General features: G+C 43.1%; 1 protein-coding gene across 1 annotated transcript in view; it reads left to right on the top strand.

The window, feature by feature from the left end:
• GAREM1 (GRB2 associated regulator of MAPK1 subtype 1) overlaps positions 1–23,153 on the top strand; it is a 157,874-nt gene that overhangs the window by 42,450 nt on the left and 92,271 nt on the right. The window contains exon 2 of the mRNA XM_080919965.1: positions 15,716–15,856. Within this exon, the coding sequence (XP_080776091.1) occupies positions 15,716–15,856 (141 nt within the window). The remainder of the gene's footprint in view (positions 1–15,715; positions 15,857–23,153) is intronic.

Here is a 23,153-nt window from a genome sequence, read left to right as displayed (position 1 = left end):
CCCGGGAGCCGGAGAGGGAGATAAGGAGAAGCAGAGAGCGGTAGAACTGACAGGTGAGACTGGGATTTCATGTTCGGGCTGGTAAGCTGATTCCCCAGGCAGTAGATGAGCTTGGGAAGCACCGTTCCTCCTGAGCTGTCAGGGCAGAGGCCCTACCAGTCTCTGCTAGTGGCTCTGCTCTGACTCTGGCTAGCTTCACACCTTACCATGGCTGTAGGTGGGCTGTACTGAGCCTCATTGAGTTGGGACCTTCTTTTCTGAGCAGAGGAAAGTCATCAAGGCTTTCCAAGCAGGGTACTAACATGAACCAATCATCTAGAAGCGTCCAGGAGCAGTGACGTGGTTAGAAAGGACATCAAGAGTGGAGACGTGGATGAGGGAAATGGGAGATGAGAGGGACTGAGAATAAAGATAAGTCATACTAGCTCAAACAGGCTGGGCCTTTGTGTCTATGAACCATCTATTTCGTGGTCACAGCCGCCTATATATTATGATGATTTTATTATGATCACCTGCATTCTGTAGAGAAGTAAACTAAAGCACAGAGTGGGATGTTTTATACTAAAGTGAAAAAAGTTTGTGTGTGTGTGTGTGCGCGTGTGTGCATGTGTAACTTTAAATACACTTGCTGACAGAACAGCTAATAGCATCACATACGTAGTCCCAGGACTTTTTCATAAAGAATGCTTTTGAATGACTGTAGGTACCACATGCTCTTTGTATATCTATCTCCTTAGGAGTATTTGTAAGAATTTCTCTTAAATGGGAGATAGAGGGTATAATTTGTGTGTATGTGTGTATAGCAAAATGGATGTTGGGAAGACTGTGGCCTCAGCCTTGGTGTATGCAAATGGAATAGTTTAAGAAGCCCCAAGGTAGTATGGCTGTAGTGAAACCATTTAAGTATTTATTATGTAGCTCTCCCGTGTCTAGCTTTAGATTGTACCCTTCACCAGTGAAATGGAAATTCCAAAGGTTACACATGGATTCACATATGTGTGAGTGCATCCACATGTGTGTGTACCACCTGCCTTGGATTTTCTTTTCTTTTTTTTTCTTTTTTTTTTTTTTTTGCATGTTGTAGATGTGTGGTGAGATACACATGGATGTGTGTAGAAGCCATTGGGTCACAGGAGTCTTCCTTGATCATTCTCTGACATATTCACTGAGGCAAGATCTCTCTATAGAACCCAGACCTCATCACCACAGCTAGTCTGACTAACCAGCTTGCCTCAAGGATACCCTGTCTCTGCCTCCTGAGTGCTTGAAATACACTTGGGCCGCATAGCTCTTATGTGAGCTCTAAGGATTGGCACTAGATGAGCCATCTCTCCAGCCCCTGCCATGTTTTTTAGACAGACATCCCCTTAGTGTGGGGCTTGCCAAGTACACTGGTCTCACTGGCCAGTATACCCCAGGTGTCATTCTGTCTCTGCCTTCCCGAAGCTGGAATTACGAGCACAGCTGAAAAACTGGACTCCTGGTGTTGAACTCAGCTATGCATGCTTGCCGAATCAAGCAATATACTGAGCCATCTTTCCAAATGCTGAAAATGTTCATGCTCTTTCCTAACCCAGAAAGTGTATGGTTTGGTGATAGATGAATACCACAGGGAGAAATCTGAGCCCCTCCCTCGGGTGGGAGGGTTAGTCCTAGCCGTGGTAGCAGGTAGAGTCTAAGGAATCCTTAGTTCTGTGAAGTACGTCAGACATTAGATAAAACCAGGAGACAGAAGTGTGTGAGCGCTGATAATGTTCCTTTCTACCAGTGTGAGGGCCTGGTATTTTCAGCATTTAGGACATTCTCTGAGCCTAGCACCCTCTTCTCTCCCACCCCACCCCCCAGCTACTCCTCTGTCTGCTTTCTTAATGGTTAGGATTGAAAACTAGAGTCAAAGAACAACAAGGAAGTCTCACAACCTAAACATAGTGTACACAGTAATAATTCTCAAACTATTTAAAACGTTGACAGTTATGCATGACCAGCTTTTAAAAAACTAAGTGAAATTGTCGAAAATCACTTCAGATTTTATTCTTAAACGTAAACTAATTGGTTTTGGCTGCATTTATCTCTCAATTAAATTTATCTGATGTCGAGATAGTGTTTGTCTCCAGAGTCCGAGTGAGGCACCTTCTGTTGGTCCGGTTGCAGTGCTAATGAAGCCTTCACCCTCATTCTTGGCTCTTTCTCTCAACCTCAGGCAAAGGAACGATGCTTTCATATGACCCTGACTCAAAGCATTCATTGGTTTTGATTGATTTGTATGTGTAGAGTCATATTGTATGCAAGGTAATTTGAAAATGGCCTTGTTTGAACCACCGGTTTCCCTCCTGAATTAGCATTCATGATAAGCAGGACGATGAGGTGGTCCCTTGCCCTTTGTCCCTTGGTATTATCAACATCATGTTACATCATATGGCAAATGGATTCCATAGATGTGATTAGGATCGTTAATTAATTTACTCTAAAGCAAATCCCCCAGCCTTTTGTTTTAAGTTAAGGAGTATCTTAGTTTGGGCTGGTATAACAACAGGCCACACGGGACTAGGTGGTTTATGTTAATGGGAATTTACATCTCATCACTCCGGAAGCTGGGAGTCTGAAGTCAGGTAGCCAGTATCTTCTCACTGTAGATTGTTGACCTCTCCTTGTGTCCTCAAGTGGTACAAAAAGAACAAGAGAGCTTTCTGAGGCTCCTTATAAAGATGCTCATCTTATTTCTGAAGGCTTTATCTTCATTGCATGACTGTCTCCTCAAACCCATCAGCCTGAGAACTCTAGCACACAGAGCCAGTGCACTGAGGGACAGTTAACCCAAGCGGGCAGCCTATTCAAAATGCGCTTTCAAAGCCAGGCTGTTCTTTTTCTAGAAAGTCTTAGAGAGAAAATCAGAGGTGTTCAGAGGGTGAGAGGGCTTCGGTGTGAGACAGTTGTGCTGCTGAGATGGAGAGAGGGCCACAGATAAGGCCCTGAGCCTAGACTTTGACTTGGCAGCAGTCTCTGATCTGCATCCAGAAAACAGGGATGATAGTCCTCAAGCTGCAACTGAGACCCCACATCTAGATGAGAACATATCCAGCCATCTGGGTCACCCTGATAGATTGGCTTACCCAGAAAATGGTCACACCGGCATCCTTTTTGGTACCCTTGTTGCCTGGTTTTGGTTTTAGATAGTTAGAACGAAATGCCATTGATTCTGTTTCATTTTCCAGTTATGCTTTGAGAAGTGGCACCTCGGTGGGGATACTGTGTACTTCCTGTCTACCTTTATTTCCTTGTGACCTTTATCTGACCATAAAATTCGATTTGATTTTTAAAGTGTTTGCTTGTTTCCATCATTTTAATAGATGGTGCCCTTTCCATTTCCATTTGTCAGTTGTGTATTTGGACCGCTGGTGTAGAGCGCTGTAAAGCGTCTGTCTGCAAGAGCAGCTCACCTGGAACATGAAAGCCTTCCGCTGCTACGGTGTAATAAAAAGCTGTCCTGTGTACAGAGACTATTAAAATTCATCCCCTTTGTGCATTGAGACCTGAAGCATTATTTTCAACATTGACTTATGTTTCTTTAAATAGATGTGAGGCTTTGCTTCTTTATATTTTGATTGGTTTTGTTTTTAAGGCTGGGTTGTAGCGTTTGGAAGTCACTTAAATGTGAGCAAGGTGGTAAAGCTACCAAAGGTGTAATTTAGACATGTTTGTAACACTGTTCCTCTCCTGTAAGTTCTATGTGGTGAGTTCATTTTACGTTCTCCTCATTCAGATTTCAAGTTATTTCTCATAGAATGAAGTTCAAGAGGCATGCTGGTTAAAGTTGAAACTAGCTGACACTTGAACTTCAACTCGATTTATCCATTTGAAATAAAATTGTTAGGGAGCTAGTGAGACATGGCTACCTAGAAAGCATGACGCCTGGGTCTGGTCCCCAGCACATGAGAAAACTGGGCACAGGAGTAGTCAGTCTATGATCCAGGGGTGTGGCTCTGGCGCTCACTGGACAGCTGTCTGGTTTACCAGTCAGTGAGCTCTGGGTTCAGTAAGTAGAGAGGAATCAAGGAAGACACCCAGTGCCAACCTCTGCCCCCCACACACACCATACCACACACACACACACACACACACACACACACACTAAAACTGTTGGGCTTTCCACTGGAAGCAAATCACACTTTTGTTAAAGTGAAAGAAAAGGTGGTCCCTGCATGTTAGCAATGATCTTTCTCAGTGGACAAGGAATCTGCAAACCAGTCACAGGGGAGGTTGCTGACTGAGGTAGAAAACAAAGCAGTGTCCCAGGAGAGCCTCCTGTCCACGTGCTGCTGGACCGAAGCTCTGATCTTCAGTCTCTTCCAGCCATGGTTCAGAGAACTCCAGGAATTGCTCAGTCATGTTAATAACAAAGTTACCAGTTAGGGCTGCAGGGATGACTGGCAAGGACAGTAGTCAAGGTTGAGGACCAGAGCTTGGATCCCCAGAACTCACTTTCATGCTGGTCAAGTGTCGGGGCCTACCTGTAATTCTACCCAGAAAGGTAAATACAGGAAATCGCCAAAGCACACTGTCTAGACTAGGAGTTTGGGTAAGCTGTGGGGTCGTTTGCCTCCCCTCAGTTAATAAGGTGGACAGCAGTGGAGGAGGACACACTCTCAACATCAGCCTGGGACTTCCACAAGCATGTGCACATATGCATACACACCTGCACTAGTGTGTCCCCAGATATGAACATATGCATATATATATATATATGTATATGTGTATGTATGTGTATATGTATATGCATGTGTATATGTATATGCATGTGTATATGTATGTGTATGTACATGTGCATATGTATATGCATATGCATATGTATATGTATATGTATATATGTGTGTGTCTGTATTCACAGACATACACAATGAATAACTGCCATTTAAGCTTCAGCTGTCTGTAAAAGGCCCTGGTTATCTCTGGGATTCCTCACTACCTCCTATGTACCATGTAGAGTCATCACATCTTCATAAACTATTGGAACCTGAGATTTGAAGGGAGAAATTCTAGGAATGTGCCTAGTGCTTTGCTCTTTGATGCCTGGTAGAGTCTGCACTTGGGTCTCAGTTTCTGTGGACCATTTGTGGTGTGAGCATCTTCTCACACTGTGCTCTAGAGCAGTGGTTCTCAATCTTCCTAGCGCTGCACCCCTTTAATAGGATTCCTCGTGTTGTGGTGACCCCCAACCATGAAATTATTTCCATTGCTACTTCATAACTGTAATTGTCCTACTGTTCTGGATCTTAATGTAAACATCTAATAAGCAGGATATCTAGTGTAACCCCTGTGAGTGGATTGTTGGATCCCCGCTAAAGGGATGGAGACCTACATGTTGAGAACCTCTCTTGTAGATACCACTCAGACCGAAAGAGTGATCTTACTGCTTGTGAGTCTCCTGCAGAAGACAGCAGGGGCAACATGGGTCTCTTAGGCTTCCTGCAGCGGCTCTCTCTGTTCTGTAGCTTTGTGGCTTTTCAATGAATCCCTTTGACCTGTGAGTCTGAGCCTTTCCTGAAGTGCTCCATACTACCTGGGCCCTACACTGGCTGGTGGTTTTGAATGTTTGTAGAAATGTGAGAACCACAACTGCCTACCTGCTGTAGAATTCATATCTTTAAAATGTTAGCCAGAGCTTGCCCTTTTGGAAGATGGAATCTGGGGCTAGTACTGTTTCATACAGAAGGACTTAGGCATCTCACTGGTTTATTTAAAGAGAGGTGGTAGTAAATTCCTTATCTTTTCTTTCTCCTTTGTTTCATGTACTCCTTATTACTTAGACTTCATTGGGAAGTTTCCTGAATGCATTACTAGTTAACACTTTGACTAAATTAATTGTTTTTTCCTTTTTTTTCTTAGAATAAAGAATAAAAATGTGAAAACATCATGTTTTGACTTGCTTAAAATCCAAGATTATAATCTTTGGGCCTTTGAATAAAGTAGTCATCTGAAAGCAGGGCCCTGGGTCACATGGGTCCTTGGTGTTGGTGTAGGCAGGACAGATCAATAGTAGATACTTGAACAAGTTCTCAGGTTTCTTTGGGAGGCTTAGGATTAAGTAAGAGATGACTGCTTAATTTCTCTTTAGATTTTATGTGAGTATTGATGACTTTATACTGAAGATTCTTTTCATTGGAATGCATTTTTATATAGCCACTGTGTTGTCCAGAAATCTTGTAGAATGCAACAGAGCAGAAACAAATACACCGGGCCTACAGATCTGATTGACAGAGGTTTAGGTGGAAATCCAAGGGCTCTTCTGTTTTGTGTGTATGCACTCAAAGTAAAGGTCTGTCTGTGGAGATCTTAGCCCCTGTCTGTCTTTATTTCCTAAACATGTGATCAGCAAAGGAACAAGAAATCACTCTTTAGTTAGGCAGTGTGCCATGCTAGCATATGCATACTTAATCAGAATGTCTTCCAAGAATAGAAGTATCCTGGGACCAAAGGGGGTGGGGAAGAACTTCCTGATTTGGTTAGCATTTCATCACAGACTCTACTCCGAAGAATTAAATTCCTGTTCTCTGAATTCTTTCATATTCTCAGGAAACAGAGATCTTCCAAGCTTTGCATGAAACTAGAATTTCTGCTCAGCAGGTTCATGGCAAAAGTGCCTGGAAGGCACGGAGCAGAATCATGCATGTTTATTAAATGGAATGTGGGCGCTTTGTGATGTCACTGTGTACCACTGTAAACTGTTGCAATCCTGCTAGTGTCCATCTTAGAAAGGATATTATCTCTGCATTTGTCGTGATGTTTTATTGGCCCAAGTTCCTTCTTTTTGCCCCAGCCCTGGCCTCAAACTCTAGTCCTGAGTTCTCCTTGGAGTCTGAGAAGGATGCTGACAGGGTCATACCTAATATCATATCAAACTCCACCTCTCAGGAAGAATAAAGAAAACAGAAGAGGATAGGCACTCCAAGAGAGTCATGGTGGCCACTTAGTGTTCTAGTGGAGATTCTAGCTGGGGTTCTGAAGAAAATAACAGGAAGTAAAACTACCTCTGTGTACAGGTCACCTGTGCTTATAAATGGGAAATCCTAAGGAATATCTGATCTTGAACGGCTGTACTAGAACTAAGATCAGCAACACTGCTGAATACGAGCCTCATACAGAAAATCACTGCGCATCTGTGTGTTAGTGGTAGGCACCGCAAAGCAATGTTTCTCGTAGTGTACCAGAAACAATGTATTGCAGTCTCATATATGTAGCAAAAGCATTATAGGACGTGTATACAGAAAGGTGTGTATTATTAAATAAGATAAAGCAAATAGAAAAGCATCACTTGTTCATAGATTGTGAAGATTAATAGTCTTAAAATAGTAATCTCCAGATCAATCTATAGATTAAACAGTTACCAAAATCAGTTCTTTCTTTTCTGCCAAAACTGACAGTCCTAAAATTAGCCTGGATAAAAGGAACCCAGAAAAACTAAACCAATCTTGAAAAAGTGAAGTTGTCAGACTCACTTTTCTATTTTCAAAACTCACAATAAAAATTACACTAAGATAGTATAATATTATCACAAAAAGGGGGTAGTTGAATGGTGTGGGAAGACTGGAAATAAACTTTCCATATGTGCACAGCCGGTTTCAACAGTGAGCAGGACAGCTCAGTGAAGAAAGGGTCACCTTTGCAAAAACAGATGCTTACTTGACTATCCGCATGCATGGTAATGCATTTGGACCCCACCTATAACATATACAAAATTTCACATGAGTTATGGACCTAAATGTAAAGGACAAAGCTATGAAAACATAACCATGGCTCTTCCTGACCTTACAGTAGACAATAGTATTTCATGTTTGACCATGAAAGTACAAATAATAAAAGAAAATATATTTGACTTCATCTGAAATAAACATTTTTGTACTTAAAAGGACATTATCAAGAAAATGAAAGTCTCTACACAATGAAACATTTTAGTTCATGTATGGCAAGAAAGTTATACTGAATTAACCAGTGGGATAGTCTCTCCTGGGCCTTTTCAGATCCTGGGTTGAGCATTAGCATACTGGGAAGATTTCAGAGCCTGCTCATCCAGATACCCGACTCCCAACATTGGTCACAGGTAAAAACTGATTAGAGTTCTTACTAGATTACAGAGTGCATATGGCTTGGGGTCAGAACTGTGTCCCTGTAGCCTGCAGGGTCCTCTCATCACACACAAGGGACAGTTGCCTCTGAACCCATCAGATAGGTCAAAGGGCACTGTTGTTGACTCTGCCTGATATCATTTTTCCCCAGAAACCATTGTTCACAAAATGATAATGCTAGGAACAGGCCGCAGTACTAAAAGTCACTGCTGCTATCTGTGGGACAGAAATGCTCTCTCATGTCCTTGGAAGATCATGGGGCACACAGGACATTTTTATTAACAAAACCATTACCGTGCACGTCCAGGGTTAGGGCACTGCTTGCTTCATTGTGTTTTTTCCACACATGTTATCTGTCCCAGAAGCTTTTTTTAAAAAATTGACTCCTTTGATGCATTCCCAGGCTCTTACCAAGCAGCTTCAGACATGTCCCTTGTCCCAGTGACCCTGCTCTCTGTCTTCAGCTTGACATTCTCATAACTGAACTGTGAGGTTAACACGGCCTCTTCTCTTGTTCTCTGGACTTGAGTTTCTTCAGTTCTCACTGATTGCAGACTGTTACCGGCTCTCGGGATTTCACATGACCACACCCTTCCAAATAGCTTCATAGCTTATCTAGATGGTTACTTGCCAATCAGTTGTTTTTTCAGAAATTATTCTTCCTTTCTGCTGCTTTCTCTTTGGAGCCCCTTCCTACCTTTTCAACACAGACAACTTGTTAGTTGTTAATTTTGTGATTGCTCTTACACACACACACACACACACACACACACACACACACACATCCTTTTATCGTAAGGTTTAGAAAGTCCTTTGGGACAGGCATATCACAGGTACGTTCTACAATGTCCATCTGTCTAGAAGATAGAGTGCTAAGACCCCATTCATTAAAAATGTTTTAGAACATATTTATTATATTCCTGATGAATATAATGAAATCAGCTGAACAGAGTAATTGACTGAACTACCTTTTCAAAGGGCAGAGAAGTTTTTATTTATGCAGACTGCTTTTAGAATAGCCTCTGGTAGCAAGCCTTTGTGCTTACTGAGAGACTGCTGGTGTTGAAGGTTATACTAGTAGGAGCGTTGCTTCAGGAAGGCTAACTATTGTAACAAGAAGGGGATCCTGGATCATGGTCACTGGGATAATGCCCTAGCACAAGGTGTGTCTCAGGCCTATGTGTGGTCAGCCTTGTTTTACTCTGTATCAATTAAGGAGCCCAGCCTACTGGCACTGCCCTGCCTTTGGTTTGTTCCAGGTGCTCCTGGAAATCAATCTTTCTCACAGGGCTTGTGGACTGCTTCCATGGGGATGACCAGGGCAGGAAGTAGGCAGTGTCCTTTGTGCTCACACACCATTGGCTAGAACTTGGGGAATGTGGCAAGACCAACTGCTTCGACAGTAAGGCACCTTGCTCCTTTATACGAATGCATGGAAAGAAGAGCAAACATATTTGGTGTTCAGCCCCTGACATCGAAGATGTTTCTAGTTTTAAGTTGTAAGAAAAATGCAGACTTCATTTATTGCCTTTTATATGGAAAAGACTGTACTGTCAAATGAGCACAAAGTTAAAATAATGACAGTGTTTATTAAATAGAGTGAGAATCTCTAAATATGTTGCTGTCTCTTGACTAGCTCACCTTTGGGTGTCGGGAAAACTAGGACAACTCACAACTATTAAATTAGACTTGAAAATTCACTTACCCATAGTTGGTTAATTTAACTAGACACAAGGATCAATTTGTGTCCACAACAAGTAAAACTTCCAACCTCAGTGATTGATTCTCACTGCAAAATCATTAACAAATTGTATTGTTTCCATTGGGGCTTTAATAATCTGTCAGCAAGCATGTGAGTATCCATCCTAGTCACAGTTCTGCTGGAGGTGCTGAGACAAAATTACATCATCCAGGAATTTTAAAAAAGTCTGAATGTAAAGTCAGGCATTCTGGGGGTTGGAAGCCTTAAAAGCAGTTCTGTGGTGTGATAGCTCTGGGTTCTTGACCAGCCATTAGCTTCAGTGTGAAATGTGTCACCAGAAACACTAGGAATAAATGTGAATTTGTTAATAAACTTCAGTTTCATAGTTGCCATAGTGATGTAATTCTCACAGTTTAGGAAATTAATCAAATCAAATATGCTTGGCCTTTTGTTGGTATTGTTCTGTAAACTCAGCATATGTTCTATATGACAGGAACATCCCCCAAACAAATCCAACTCAGACATATGTCTGCTTTGGTCTTTGGCTTGATCTTAACATTCATAATGAGAAAACTTGCTAGTCATGCGTGGACAGATTTAATATTAGGACACATTTAGTTGTCTGAGTCCACTTATAGAATTGTGGGTTTTTGTCTTAAATTTTATATTTGCAGATACATCTCAGGACCTAAGTGTAATCACAGAACGCATTTCCATCCTATATACACTTTGGATACACAACCTGAAAGAACTGTGCAGTATTTTCAGTTGACTCACATTTCAACGACAGCTCTCATATGAGCTCATGTGTGGAATTTTCCACATGTGACATCATGGTAGAATTAAAAAAAAATACTGGATTTTAGAACATTTCAAATTTCAGATTTTTTATTAGATTTTTTTTATTAGAAATGACTTAAAATACTCAGTCTATACCTCATTTCCTGTTTAAAGAAAGGGAGCATTTGACATACTTGTGTTCTGCTGTGGGGAATGCTATGTAATGTTGAGTGATTCAGAACCTCACAAGTAATTCATACATACCAGAAGGTACCTGCACTGTAACTCAGATGTATTCAGCTGTCCTGGTGGGCAAAGCCAAAGTAGTTATGATCCAACATGGAGCAGGAGATTCCAAATAAAGATAAACATATTGGAATATTTAAAAGCAGTGAAACCAAAGACCATGCGTGTGGCCTGCTGTGTTGCATTTGTGGGGTCTGGTGCAGTGCCACAAAGAAGACTGAAGGTCCTGAAGGCCATTTCTCCTGACACCCTGAAATCATGCCTCTCAAACCCAAACACTCAAGCGCATGTAATTTTTGTGTGTTTGAAGCAGTGGATGGCTGTGTAGCCGAGGCTACCTTTAAACGCGCTCTGTAGCCAAGGTTGTCCTGCAACTTAGAATCCTTCTGCCCGAGGCCTGCAGATGGCTGGAAGAAAGTGCCGCCATGGCCCAGCAAGACAAGTTCTTCAATGTATTTATTTTATTGGCACGTTTATGCACACACATTTGAAAGTTGACCTCATAGCTCTAAAATAAACATACAATTCAGCATAAACTATAAACAAAGCTACAAATTGACTGTGATTTAAATCAGGGAAATTGGGCTTGATATTTAGTTAGGATTAGGCTTGTCATGGAAGGACACTCATGTAGGTGCCGTGTGAGCTGGTTTTTAAGAACCGTAGGGTAAGGAGCCGGGCATACGGAGGCGCAAATATAAACAGAAGGATAGAAAGGGATTTTAAGGACCAGTTACATAAGATTGAGCAAATATTTGAACAGAAAAGAGAGCCCTTTGGGAGTCACATGTAGGGCAGGAACACAAGGTGACAGACTGTCTGGGCTGTGAAACCACAGGATGAAGAGAGACATCTGAAGACGAGTGAATAGAATAATAGGGTACTACTCCTTTAATTGCTCTCACCTGTAGGAATATTTAAATGTTAGAAGAGGAGGAATAATGTGCGCGGCCCAGAGGGTCAACTCCGTTTCCTTGGTTTAGTCCCTGCTGTTTGGCCAGTACCTAGAACATACTGTCTCTCTGTCAGTGTCGCAGGATGACGGTGTGGTGTATGCCGTGTGTGTGTGTGTGTGTGTGTGTGTGTGTGTGTGTGTGTGTGTGTGTGTGTGGAGAGCATCCCTTCAGAAAGCTGTAGAGAATAGAGAATAGTCTCACCTCAACCAGGTGCTTCACATAGAAATTAGCAACTGATGGCGTGAGTTGGAGAAGCTGCCTGTAGCTAAGGGGCCCTGGAGAAAGCTGCAGGGCTGTAAAGGAGAGAGAAAGGCGGAGCAGGCTAAGGCCGGGCTAAGGCCAGGCCAGGGCCATCCTGCTTCTGTGGTAGCTGGTGAAGTGGGAACACCAAGAGGAGGTGACCGGAAAGTGATTTGAGAGAATAGTTTACCATAAGCCGAAGGGCAGAGGGAGGGTTACTCCCTTACACATACCCAGCTCATAAATACTGATTTTGGATTTTGAAATTGGGCATCATTTTAAAGCAGGCTTTCCTTGACATTACCTAGTGTTAATATATATGTATGTACACATCCACACATATACACATATATATGGGTATCTTAAAGGGAATGTGTGGATTATTGTTAGGGGAACAAGGTCAAAGCAAATGCAGTGTGCTAGCTGCATCGCACAGGACAATGTGAGCATATTTGTCAGTGTGACACCCACGTCCTTAGGCTTCTTATTATAACAACACTGAGTGAAATTTCAGGACATTATACATAGTTAAGCACCAAGAAAATTATACTACAAAAAGATGTTTGCTTTATGAATTCATTTAATTCCACATCTTTACTAGTGACCTACCCTGGGATATTTTAAGTTATTATGTTGTTTTATTTCCAAACAAGTTTTGTGAAACGTATTTTTGCCTAAAGCAGACACACAGATCAGTTGTGAAAAAATAAAATAAGACATAAGCTCAAAACTAGGCGTTGCTTCCTTCCGCCTTTATGGCTCCGAAAGTCATTGTGAGCCTCTTACTCGTGTTTCCTACACCAGCAAACTGCAGGACCGAACATTATGTGTTCAGTTTGATTAACTCAACTGCAGTTGGGTTTTGGGTACCACTTTAGAACCCACTGTGGAATAAAATTAAAACGTTCTTTATGACACAACAATTCACTTGCAGAAAATGGCATTTTTCTTTTATCCCTGAGTGGCAGTATGCTCTCCCCCTGAGTTTCCCATATGGGCCTCAGGGCTCCGTTTTCTCCAGATTCGTGTTCCTGGGGTGGGAGTGTTCATTCCTGGGCTCCCAGAAGGCTTCCCCTCTTCTCCGAGCCAAGCTCCATCACAGGAAAAGCCCAGTGGCTCTGTCTCCTCTTACCGCTCTCTTCATCCCTGCTGAAGTACCTGGCCCAGCCTAGATTGCTTATCTCTTTCACACAGCACGGGTCGTGTGCTCCCTCCCACAGAATTACACACGAGCACACTGTGGGCTCCTGAAATGACAGACCCAGGTCTCCTTTATGTTTCTAACAACTCCTCCACTGCCTGCTCACAGAAATTAAAAAATAAAAAGCAATACAAATTAAGAGGGTACAGACATCATGACACGTGTGCACCAACATACACACACACACACCACATAAATGAACAAGCAGCCTGCCCCCTCATACACTCATGACCCCTTTCTAATACTTCATGACCTCGTTAATAAGCTGTGTGTCTCATGTGAGAAGCAGAGGTCCTGCCGGAGACCACAGTGGAGGTGGCAGAGTGAAGCTGGACAGCTTGTCCGCTGGACATGCCTGCTACATGCTTGCCCTTCTAGGGGCCGTTATGGTGGGTACTGCTTAATATCTCTCATGCAATAGAGCTTCTAGGCCCTCCCTTCCCACTTTAATATGCCTGAGGGATGCAAAAACACTGATAAGTACACTGGGAGATGTTGTTGCTGAATAGCCTAGCCTTCCCAAAGCATGAGGTGTAGGGGAGTCTGAGAACCCCAGCCCTCCCATCCCCCATGTACACGCTCCAGCATGAATCAGACCTTCCCATCCTGCTAACGAACACTACCTCCAGGTCATTCCTATCCTATCAGTAAAGTATATAAGTCTTTGTTTTCTATCCTCCAAAATAGAATAATCTTTATTAAAACTATTTAGATCAGAGATCAGCACAGTGGTTTACAAATCAGTTCGCTGGCTCTGATTGGAACAACCAAGCAGTCGTTACTGCCTTCACTAATGCTTGGGAAAGTACTGAATCTTCATTTTAAAGAGGTCCTCAATTGCCATTTCAAAACATACAATTACATCACTAATAACTCTTAATTATTGTACTAACATAAAAAATGAAGAAAGATGTCTTCCCTATGAAGGAATTAACCTCTCCAGATATTTTCATCGGGCATTTAAAATGACGAACTCAGAATTAATGGGCTGAATTCCGTCTGCATCTGAAAAACATCTTTTACATTTCAAGAAGTGGATTTCCCTTTTGAAATAGTTTGTCATCGTTTCAGAAGGCTAAAAAGGTACTTTGGAGAGTATTAAAACAAGAAATAATTTCATCTGGATGTTATAAAGCTTCATTACACTTAATTAATTGGGAGGGTTGGTGGCAAGCCAGAGAGAACTGGCGGATGGATGCATAGAACTTAAAAGGAAATATATGCGTTTAGTGTCAAGCACTCCTTCAGCTCACTGAAGTTTACTTTTGATAGTTTTATTGTAGTGATTAAGAGCTAAGGCTTGGCACCCTTCTGGTCTTCATCTGAAGCCCTCTTTTCTGCTCATTAACCCTGTGAGTTTAGACACATCGCTTCCCATTCTGGGTCTGGGTTTTCCTCAGCTGGGAAGAAGCACTGCCTTCTTAGTGATGTTGTCATACCACAAGAAATGACAGGAACATCATCTGAGCTGTGCCCGCTCTAGGCACTGAGCAGTGTTTGTCACTGAGCCACAGTCATGTGGGTATGCTGATGCATTTGAACGCCATATTGCCAAGTGAGTGGAAAAGGTCTGTAGGGAACCCTGTGTGTGGTTTTCAACTTAGTAAGGAAACGCCTTTTTACTTTTCTCCATTTTTTTTTTTCCAACTCAAGACATTTATACTGTGTTATTACCTGTCAACTTGTAAATAATGTAGGGAGCGGGTCACCAGAGGATAATGCTACCCGTTTCCTCGAGACGTTTCCATCGTCTTCATCATTGTTGTTGCGGTTTTTTTGAGAAATGGGGACAACTAAAGCCTAAATCCTATGGCTTAGACTACCATGGCCTCCAGCTGCAGTAGAACTAGGTATACCCAAAGCACCACCATGGGACAGGAACAGCTGGGCTGCCTCTATGTAAATGCTGGGCAGCCGCAAACCCACAAAAACATCTCCTACAGGAGGACCTAATTAAAGGCTACCTGAGAGACCAAGTACAGACAGTGTCAGCCAATCAGGAACTGCTGTTTAAAAGAGATGCTTTCTTGGGACCAATGGGGCACAAGTGGACGGTATTAAAGGAACTTGTAGCAAGATTCAAATAAGCTTGCTGTAATGTTTCTCATCTGCTCCAGGAGTCAGTGTCATTGACTTCGAGACACCTCACCTCCAACCCTCAAGGACAGGTAGAGTCAGGCAGCAAGTAATCCAGGGCACAGGCAACACCACCATAATTTTTGAGACAAGATTTTTCACTGAACCTGGAGCCTGATGACTGGCTAGACTGGCTAGTCAGTAAGCATGAGGGATCTCCTGCCTCTACTTCCCCAGTGCTGAGGATTGAACTCAGGTCCTGGTACTTGTCTGCCTTTCTGGTCTGGCCCGTCTCTCCAAGGCCATACAGGTTGAAACTAAAGCAATTCCGTTGTAGGGTGTGGAGGAAGCAGGTCTGAATTCCAACTTTCTCATATGAACTTGTGTTTTCCAGGAGAGTGTGTGGAGGGGCTGCGAGAGAATGACTACCTGCTGATCCATTCGTGCCGGCAGTGGACAACCATCACTGCCCATAGCCTGGAAGAAGGTCACTATGTCATTGGGCCAAAGATAGAGATCCCTGTCCATTATGCAGGTAAGACTCAACGAGACAAGTGGGTGAAGGAGTGGGGTACTTAAAGAGCTGATTTTATCTTATTGTTGCAGCAGGAACTAGGAATCACCCATCAGCTAGAGAGTGTGCCCACTTAAAAGAGTCAAACACCTCTGCGTGGTTAGTTTTAATCCACGATGTCTCCATTCTGTCATAGATACTTGTATTAATGAGGCTGGGTGTGTATGAGGTGATAGTTTTACTTGGAGAATTCCTCTGTGGTCTTGGAATTGCAGCACTGTGTATGGCCAGTCCCTAACCCGAATCCAACCTGAATGTCTCTTGTAAGTGACTAGGATACAGCAGCTCCACGGGTGCCATTTCACACGTGCACATGCCTGGGTTTAAAAGAATCTGTTTTGAAGTTAAGATGCCTGGGCCTCAGCTCCTCCTAATTAGTCTTTTAGAATCTGGCAGGGGCATGACCTCACTGCTCCGGTTAAGTGAGGACCGTGCCCACCCTGTCATCTTACTTTGAACTCCAATTCCAGGATGCCATTGAACATGGTTTTGTTGAATAAATTCTGTGGCCAGAACTGAATTTGTGCTGTATTTGCTTCAATAAACTTTCAGTAGGGGTACCTTACTAATCAGTTTTAAAAAACCAAATATATCACCATCTGCTACCTTCTGGTTTTACAGTTTGTGATATAAAGTTAGTAACCTCTTATCTGTTATTCAACTTTTCTTAAAGTTCCAGCAGGATATTTTATCCAGCTAACTATAAACTGCGCAGCCCTGGGCTGCTGTTTTGGCTTTAGCAGACATGTCTCCAGTGCTTAGCAAATTATTTGAAAGCAGAATCTTGCTGCATTCTAGAATAGTAGCAAGTGGTATTCATTCAACCAGTATCTAGTGAATAAAACATGCTTTGGTAACCTTTTTTATTATTAGAATTCTTCAGCTGTTCACTAAACTTAAAAACAGGAAAAGAAAACTTTCAAAAGTATCATAGGAAAGAGAACCTTCGTGCCCCAACACTTTGTTTTTCATATTCTGCTCGCTGCTTAGTTATTCGTGTAGGCCTTATGGGGAGAAGAGCCTGTGGAAGGTGCTGTGTTTATCAGACTAGGAGGCAGGCAACTGGGCTGTGTTCATAGAAGTGGGGAATTTACAAACCCTCTGGGTTGTCCAGATTCTTCTTGAAGAGGTTCCACCCACAGCAAGGTCCACTAAACTCTGCTTTCTCTATTTATGAAAAAAGTAAGAAATAAATTGCCATCGTGAATGTTTTTAACCAGGCTGTGTTCTGTTGGTTAACTTGAGCTTTAGAAATTTCTATGAAACATGGAGAGGAGAGGGGAAGAAGGATGGGAGTGGAGGGAAAGGGGATAACATTTGAAATGCACATACAGAGAATACTCAAAAACTAAAAATAACAATAAAATAGTTTTGCCATTAAAAAAAAGGAAGAAAAAAGAAGAAAACATGGTGATCATTTCTGTCAGACCAGTCTTCCCAGAGGGCTGTTTTCAATGGCTCAGTCTCTCAAATCTCAATAGAGACCCCTCCTGCTTTGACTTGGACCTGCAGAGCTCTGGCCTGTTTCTCCAATCTTTATCTTCTCTAAAGAGGAGACATTCTACTATAGCTGGGTCAGCCACCTCCCTCTTCCCTGACTACACTGGATGCTTTTCTGTTTGCCCCACTCAACCTGCTGCCATTGCCTCCTCCTGCTGTGCTGGTCCTCTGGCAAGGAGGGGCCTCTTCTGTCACAAGTTGGCTCTGGATCCTCTGACTGCATTGTCATTCACTTGACATTCTTCATTCCATTGCTGCTTTCTGAGAGTACCTCCCTTTGCTCACTGTTGGAGTATGCATTCCTTAACAAAGAGATGGAAAACGTCTCTTGCTGGGTGGTGGTGGCACAGGCCTTTAAACCCAGCAGTTAGGAGGCAGAGGCAGGTAGATCTCTGAATTCCAGGCCATCTGGTCTACAGAGGGAGATCCAAGACAGCCAGGGTTACACAGAGAAACCCTGTCTTGGAGACATAAAAAATCTCTTGTACATTCTTTCAGTCAGTCTACAGTTGATAAACTTCTTTGTGGAAATGGGTGTTCGGAACAGGGATTGAAGTCCTGGAATCAAATAGGTTGTTCTTCAGTTGGCCTCAATGGTGGCTTTGGTCTAAATGGTAGCATACAGTTGGCATCAGAAATTCCATAGCTAACAATACAATTAAAGTTGAGGAAGAGCATCCAGTGCCAACTGATAAGATTTCTCCACCCCAAACAACAGCAGACATTGGAATTTTGAGTTTATACTTTTATATTAATGGCTGTCCATCTGTACCGAGAAGAAAGGCTTGGCATGTTCAGACATTTATTATCTGTATAAGAATGGTGCCGGTAACAGGGATGGTGCTGTAAAGGCACTCGTTGCAAAAATATGAACTATCTTTAATGAAACGGAACTGCCAAAGCTAAATCAAGAAGTGGGGACACTAAGGTCATACCACTTTACATGAATGTATAGAAAACAAAGTAAAGGCCTGATCTGAGGCCAAGTGCCTTATGAGGTCATTTGCCACCAGACAAGCAGGAGTGGGCGGCTGGGGAGGAGTGTCAGTCCCCTTCTTCTGAGCTGTTTTCCTGAACTGCTTCAGTGAGAAGCTTGAGGAGAAGATTTGAGGGCCACATCGATCCGATGGGTCTTTCTTTTGGGGCTTCACATCTTCTGACAGCACTGATGCATTTTTGCATTTCCAAGTTTACAGGCAAACAGCGAGCTCTGTGGCCTCCGGTGTGTACAGCCCTGACCGTAGTCCCCAGTACTGCAAAGGAAAAGTTTACCAAGAGGAACTTTTGTGCTTCTCTAGGTTCTTTTCGCCTAATCTCCTAGTCTAACGCGTAGACAAGAAGGCAGTTTATTACATTAATTATATCATATTATAACTATATTGTAATATATTAAATTGTACTGAGATTTATTAGTTTAGATACAACCACGTCAGTGGTTTTGGTGGCATAGTTATAAACCGGATTCCTAGTTTTCAGCCAGTTTCACTGTTTCCCAGGCCTCTCTCAAACTGGTCGGCCCAAACCGTCCTCCTGCCTGCGCCTGCACAAATGCACGCCTGCACCACCAAGCTTGGTTTACAGCGGCATACGGTTCGTTTCCAAGAGGAGACTCATGACAAAGTTCAGCCCATGAAAGAGCAGTAAAGTGCAGAGTGTTGCAAAAGCCATCACCCCAACTGGTCTTGCGTATTTGAGCTCTGCTGCACTAAGCAGAGGATACACTCACCCAGGCACCAATTTCTGCTGTATTATTAGCTTCGGGATTTTGTCTAAGCTGGGATCCCATAAACGACTTCAGCACAGTAGCAGTGGCCAGGCCCACCGGCCTCATGATCATCCCTGTTTGATTTCTGCTGCCTTTTCATCTGTTGTCTGGATAAATCCTAGTTCCCTACTGTAGCAATGGGATAGAGAGAGCACCTTTCTGCTGAGGAGGCCAGGAGGCTATGCTTTCGGAGCTTTCCCTGCATCCACAAAGATTAAGGATGAGGAGCACCACAGCAGTTCCAACAAAAATGTGTCTGAGCTCCTAGCTCCCATCTCGGACTAATCGAAAGGTGAATTACTTTCTTGTCATTGAAATAGACTGTTGGCCCTCAAAGTTGTTGTGGCTGCTGTGTGTGGCTTGGTTGTTAGTCTGTGTGTGAGCGTGTCACTGTCTGTTTAGTAAATAATTTTGTTCTAAGAACTTCATACATGAGCCCTGCACCTGCGTCACTCCCTCCCCTTCCTCTCCCTGCAACTGCTCCCGTGTATCCTCTCCCGGATTCATGCTCCCACCTTAAGTTATCAATACATGTGTACACACACAGTATATGTATATAATACACACTTAAATAAAATGTCTGTGTCCATGTGTGAGTGTGGATGTTCAGCCCATGAGTCCATTTAGCATTGCTCATATGTGCATGTGTGTGGAGCTGACCTCTTCAGATTGCACAGTCTCTGTGGGAGCTTGTTCCTGGAAGAGACGATTCTCCCTCCCTCAGCAGCCTTTGGCCACCTGTAACTCTTCATCTAGGGCTGAGACCATGTGGAATCTGCCCCGTCCACACGGGCTTGTTAGCTGCTGTTGCTGCTATTGCTCAGGCAATAGTATTTTGAGAGTTCTTGGATACGTTTCTTCTAACCATTGTCTCGAGGCCTCTTTTTTATACTATTCACACAGTTTCCCCATTTGGTCTTGTGTTTTTCTTTGTTTGTTTGTTTTTATCATTTTCCCCATTTGTTTTTAATCATTCTTCCTCTGCCCAAACATGCATTCAGACACACACATGCACATCTATCTTGACTTGTAGTATTTGAGAATAGACAGCACAAACGTCCTAATGCGTCACCATGCATTCCTAGAAGACAAGGACAGTCTCTAATACAGCTGGCACAGAGTTGGAAAACTCAGGGCTCTTGACGCTTTACAGCCTGTATTCCATGTTGTCACCTGTCCCACAAGTGTCCTTTATCGCATTTGTCCTATTCAGGATAGCATAGACCTCTTAGCACACTTCCTCATCAAGTCTCACCAGCTTGCTTTTGTCTCGCACTCTTCTTTGGCTGCCTTTGTGTCAGATCCCACTTGTGCACTTTGAACCAGGATACTACGAATGTGACCATGGCTTCTGCAGGGAGTAACCTTGTGCTTGTTATTAATCTGTGATTTCTTCACTGCATCTATATTTATAGATAGATCAATAAGTAGATAGATAGATAGATAGATGGATGGATGAATGGATGGATGGATGGGTGGGTGGGTGGGTGGGTGGGTGGGTAGATGGATGGATGGGTGGGTGGATGGATGGGTGGATGGATGGATGGATGGATGGGTGGGTGGATGGGTGGGTAGATAGATGATAGATAGATAGATAGATAGATAGATAGATAGATAGATAGATGATAGATAGATAGATAGATAGATAGATAGATAGATAGATAGATAGATGGACCATTGCCAGGAAATTTGAAGAGGAGACATCCAGACCCGCTCACAATACTTTTCTCCTCTGAATCTTCCTGCCCCTCCACTTCACTCTGTCCAGCCAGGGGCCTTGTCCTTCAGATGCAGTGTTTACTGTGGTGTGTTGAGAGTTCAGGGTTGGCACCTGAGTGGAGGCTGTGTCAGTCTTCCCCATACTGTAAGGAAAACCTTTCCCTACTTGCCCATTGCTCTACTTGCCTGTGGTGACTAGCACAGACTTATGGATTACTGTTCTTACTTCTGCTAATGCTCAAATTGCTCGCCTGTGTCTGGGCAACACGCTCCCTGTGTTTTTGCCGAGTGTGCCCTGCTTTCTGGCTTACGAAGCAGTATAGTACTTCAACAGCAGGAATGACAGCTCTGCTCCTTGCTTTGTGCTCTTTGGAAATGGAGTTCCATGAGTTTGGGCAGTGCACGGTCTGGGCAGCCACACATATCCACGAAAGGGGTGAAACTATGCTCCTGCTGCTGCTGCTGCTGCTGCTGCTGCTGCTGTTGCTGATGATGATGATGATGGTGATGATGATGATGATGATGGTGATGATGATGATGATGATGATGATGATGATGATGATGATGATGGTTTCTCTCCCTCCTCCTCCTCTTCTTTTCTGACTTTATTTTTAGATAGAGTCTAACCACTTAGCCCATGGTAGCCTCTGAGTTAAGATCCTCCTGCCTTAGCCTGGGATTACAGGTCATGTGTCTCCACATCTGCTTCCAACCTCAACACTGTTAAGAAGTCCCAGTTCTGAATCATTCCGCATTCTGTCAGAGATTCTCACGAAATTTCTCATGTGAAAAGAATTCCATATAATATTGAAAGGAGCCGAATTGTCCTGAAACCTGCATATGTGTTCTGAAGTCCGCACTCCTTGCACTGACTTCTGAGGTGATTCACCATGCCTCAGACAAATAAAGATTTCTTCTGGAAGCAGAGCTTTTTTTGGTAATAGTTCTGAGAGAATGTGTGCACTCAGCACTGTGTGTTTTGCTAACGGTAGAGAAAGCTCTGAGAAGCTGCGGGTGTCAGGAAGAAGGTGGCTACTTTCCTACAAGTGCATTGAAAAGGCATCACAGATAAACTTTATCTTAACCTTCTACCTTCCCATGACTACTCAGTAGGCAAAGGTTTCCTAGGAAACGTGCAGCTGACCCCCAGTGTTTCATGACCGCAGCCTTAGAACATCCGGCTTGAAATTCAGCCCTGCCAGTCACCCTACTCTACACCTCCTTCACCCTAACTTTCCCAACTGAACACATCCGTCCTTAAAGGTTTTCAAATGCCTTCCCACAACTTAATTCTAGCCAACGGTTCTGAGGGACGAATGGTTGTGTTTCACGGTTTACATGACTATTTATCAAATGCATTTTGTCTTTGCAGCTCAGGGTCATTAGTCCAATTATTACCTCAAAAGTACATCTAATTTGTGTGACCCACCCCAATCAACCTTGAATCTAATTTAGTATTCATAATACGACATCTGTTTCCTTTAAATTGAATCCAAGCCTAGGGTCACACAAAGACCTGGCTCTGACATACCATCTGAAATTGTATTTATTGTCTCATGTTCTGTGAAATGGAGATGTCCCTGAGACCATGTTGTGGAGATTGTCATAGCTCTAACTTTGTTTTGTTAGTTGAGACAGGGTCTCTCTCCACAGCAGTGGCTGTCCTGGAACTCACTATGTGAACCAGGCTGACCTGATCTGACAGAGATCTTCTCACCTCTGCCTCCCAAGTACTAGGCTTAAAAGCTGTGCACCACCACACCTACCCAATATCCCTAACTTTATAAATGCATCAACACATGGACCCTTTGGAGCAAGGGTTTCTTCATGTTTACCTCTCAAGAGAAGCAAAAGAAAACTATCAACTTGGCCTGGTAGTGCACATCTGTAACTCTAACCCAAGGGAGGCTAAGTAAGAAGTTCAAGGTCAACCCGGTCATATATAGCAACTTCAAGGTCAATCTGAACTATATACTGAGACCCTGTCTCTAAAGACCAACAAGTACCAAAACAAAACAAAAGCATATCAAGATACGGCTTTAAGAAACCAGATCGGTGTGCCTGGCTCTGGTGAGCTAGGCCTCTAATCCCCAGCTGCTCAGGAGGGAAGGCAGTAGGACCATTACAAATTCAAGGCCAGCCTGGACTACACAGTGAGACCCTATCTCAAAGTACAAAGTGAATAGGGGTTGTGGGATAGCTCAGTGGGATCCACCTGCTTAGCACGTGGGAGCCCGTAGCTTCGATGCCAGTATAGACAGAAAGAAGTGCAGA

Source organism: Micromys minutus, assembly GCF_963924665.1.
Source record: "Micromys minutus genome assembly, chromosome: 8".
NCBI lineage: Eukaryota > Metazoa > Chordata > Mammalia > Rodentia > Muridae > Micromys > Micromys minutus.
Note: the sequence above shows the minus strand (reverse complement) of the source record. Positions and strands in the feature narration are given on the sequence as shown.